The following is a 2,804-nucleotide window of genomic DNA, read 5'->3' as shown; positions in this document are numbered from 1 at the left end:
AATATGTGATCTTGATCTTATGCATGACTCTGCATTAGCTATTCATTTTATTTGTTTATTAATAAAATTATAAAAATTAATTTATAATTTTTTTCAGATAAAAAAATAAATGAATCTAAATTTTTTTAAAGAATAATTATGTCCAAATTAGTGTTATTTCCTTTCACTATTTTATTTTCTAATGTCATAGAAAAATCTTTTGGGTGATATGTCAACACATGGTCACATGTCTAAGGAAAAAAAAAAAAGTCTTTTGCTTACAAAGGAATACCAAACGCATATCATGCTTGGGAATATTTTTCAATTAGTATCTAACCACATGAAAAATGAGCCCAAAAAATCTGATTTTCGTGCTAATTTATCTTTAATTAATTTATACTTCAAATCTTCAATAATATTTTTGATATATACTTATGTTTGGTCATAACCACTTACCAATTTTGGGTTCAATTTGTAAGGGTGTTAACTAATTCATACAATTTCATAAAAAATCAGACATATGATAAATGTTAATTAAATGATTTAACGAAATCTGATTGATATAATTTTATTATTTAATGAAATCTTCTCGATATAATTTTGTAAAGGTAAATATAAAAAATTCTCGACGGTCTATAAAATGGTTGGGTGTTCCAGACAACAAAAGATACAGAGGAAGGAAAGGTAGAGGGGAGAGAGATCATTAAACATGGCTACGAAACCTGGGATTCTCACTAACTGGCCATGGGAATCACTTGGGAACTTCAAGGTATCCAGGCATCATTTCTCTACAATATTATTTATTGCATGAGTTAAGATTAATTCATTCAATTTTTCATTTTCCTTTGGGTTGGAAATATTGATGATTTTTCACATCGTTTTTGCATGTTTGGGTAATAGTACGTGATCTTGGCCCCGTGGGTGGTTCACAGCGCTTATTCATGGGCGACGAAAGCAGGAAACGAGAGGGGCCTTTTCAACTTCCTCATATTCCCATTTCTCTTGACAAGAATCCTCCACAACCAAATATGGATTTCTTATTCCCGTTACCGAACTGCCAAAGGAAGCAACAGGATCGTTGATAAGGGCATCGACTTCGAGCAAGTTGACAGAGAAAGCAACTGGTCAATCTCTATACTCCATTGCTGTTTGATTGCCTATGATCTTGGCACTAACATGCGGAAATTGATGGATATGTTTGGCAGGGATGATCAGATCATATTAAATGGAATTATATTATACTTGACAATTATGATACTGCCAGGAGCATCTCACCTTCCCATATGGAGATCAGATGGAGTTATAATCACAATTCTACTTCATACGGGTCCTGTCGAGTTCCTTTATTATTGGCTCCACAGGGCATTGCACCACCATTACCTCTACTCTCGCTACCACTCCCATCACCATTCTTCTATAGTGACCGAACCCATTACTTGTAAGTTGCAGAACTATGCAATCATCGTTAATTTTCAATATGATTTCGGGTATACATATTCTTTCATTTGATTAATGCGTCTGCAAATATATTTTTTTCCTTGGCAGCGGTAATTCACCCATTCGCAGAAATGATCTCCTACTTTGTGCTCTTTATGATACCAATATTGACAACGACCTCGATGGGAACAGCTTCTATCGTATCAGTATTTGGTTACATAACTTACATTGATTTCATGAATAACATGGGACATTGTAATTTTGAATTCACCTCGAAATGGGTTTTTTCAATCTTTCCTATAGTCAAGTATTTCATGTACACTCCTTCGTAAGTATTTGATTAACTTTCTCACTCTTTTTAAATCTGTAATTGTGTCTAATTTTTTCAATTGCAAAAACATGCTTTTTCAATTATCACATTATTTTTCTGATAATTTTGAACCAAATTTTGACATCTATTTATAAAATGTCAAGTTATTGTATATATTCGAATGTTTGATTATTTGTTTTTGTATCAGATGTTCGGAGCTTGTACTATCTTGATATTAATAAAAATTTTTTTGACCGATTACAAAAACAATATGCAGATTTCATTCTCTCCATCACACTCAATTCCGAACCAATTACTCCCTTTTTATGCCGTTTTATGATTATATTTACGGAACAATGGACAAGTCCGCCGATGCTCTGTATGAAGCTTCGTTAAAAAGGCGAGAAGAATCACCCGACGTTGTACATTTAACACATTTGACCACACCAGATTCCCTCTTTCATCTTCGTCTAGGACTCGCTTCCTTGGCCTCCAAGCCCCACCAGGCTCCCACCATGGTCATGTGGCCCGTCACGTTTTGGTCTGTGTTGGTGACTTGGATTTATGGCCATGCCTTCGTTTCAGAGAGGAACACCTTCGAGAAACTCAAACTACAATCTTGGGTGGTACCAAGATACAATATGCAAGTAATAAATTAATCAAAGCATACATTTTTCTCTCCATATTTTTTTCATTAATTAATATGCATATATTCAATCTTTTCACAGTATCTTTCTCGAGGACAAAGAGGGAAAATCAATAAGTTAATTGAAGAAGCTATATCAGAGGCAGATAGGAAGGGAGCTAAGGTGCTGAGTCTAGGGCTTTTGAACCAGGCATGTTTCTTCTCTGTGTCTAGCTATAATTTCCAAATTATTCATTTTCATAAGGCTTTCAAGTTAATCGATGTCAGTTAAAATATGCAGGATGAAGAGCTTAACGGGAGTGGAGAGCTCTATATCCAAAGGCACCCTAAGCTTAAAATCAAGGTCGTGGATGGAAGCAGTTTGGCGGCGGCTGTGGTGGTGAACAGCATTTCTGAAGAAACAAGGCAAGTAGTTCTGAGGGGCAAGCTTTG

At 35.0% G+C, this 2,804-nt stretch overlaps 1 protein-coding gene across 1 annotated transcript in view; it reads left to right on the top strand.

Annotated features, from left to right (window-relative positions):
- Positions 629-2,804, top strand: part of LOC18607128 (protein ECERIFERUM 1) — a 2,343-nt gene continuing 167 nt past the window's right edge. The window contains exons 1-7 of the mRNA XM_018114816.1: positions 629-748; positions 880-1,103; positions 1,185-1,417; positions 1,525-1,744; positions 2,004-2,373; positions 2,455-2,562; positions 2,653-2,798. Coding sequence (XP_017970305.1) covers positions 689-748; positions 880-1,103; positions 1,185-1,417; positions 1,525-1,744; positions 2,004-2,373; positions 2,455-2,562; positions 2,653-2,798 — 1,361 coding nt within the window. The 5' untranslated portion in view covers positions 629-688. The remainder of the gene's footprint in view (positions 749-879; positions 1,104-1,184; positions 1,418-1,524; positions 1,745-2,003; positions 2,374-2,454; positions 2,563-2,652; positions 2,799-2,804) is intronic.

This window comes from Theobroma cacao, chromosome 2 (genome assembly GCF_000208745.1).
Source record: "Theobroma cacao cultivar B97-61/B2 chromosome 2, Criollo_cocoa_genome_V2, whole genome shotgun sequence".
Lineage (NCBI taxonomy): Eukaryota > Viridiplantae > Streptophyta > Magnoliopsida > Malvales > Malvaceae > Theobroma > Theobroma cacao.
This window is presented reverse-complemented; position numbering and strand designations above follow the sequence as displayed.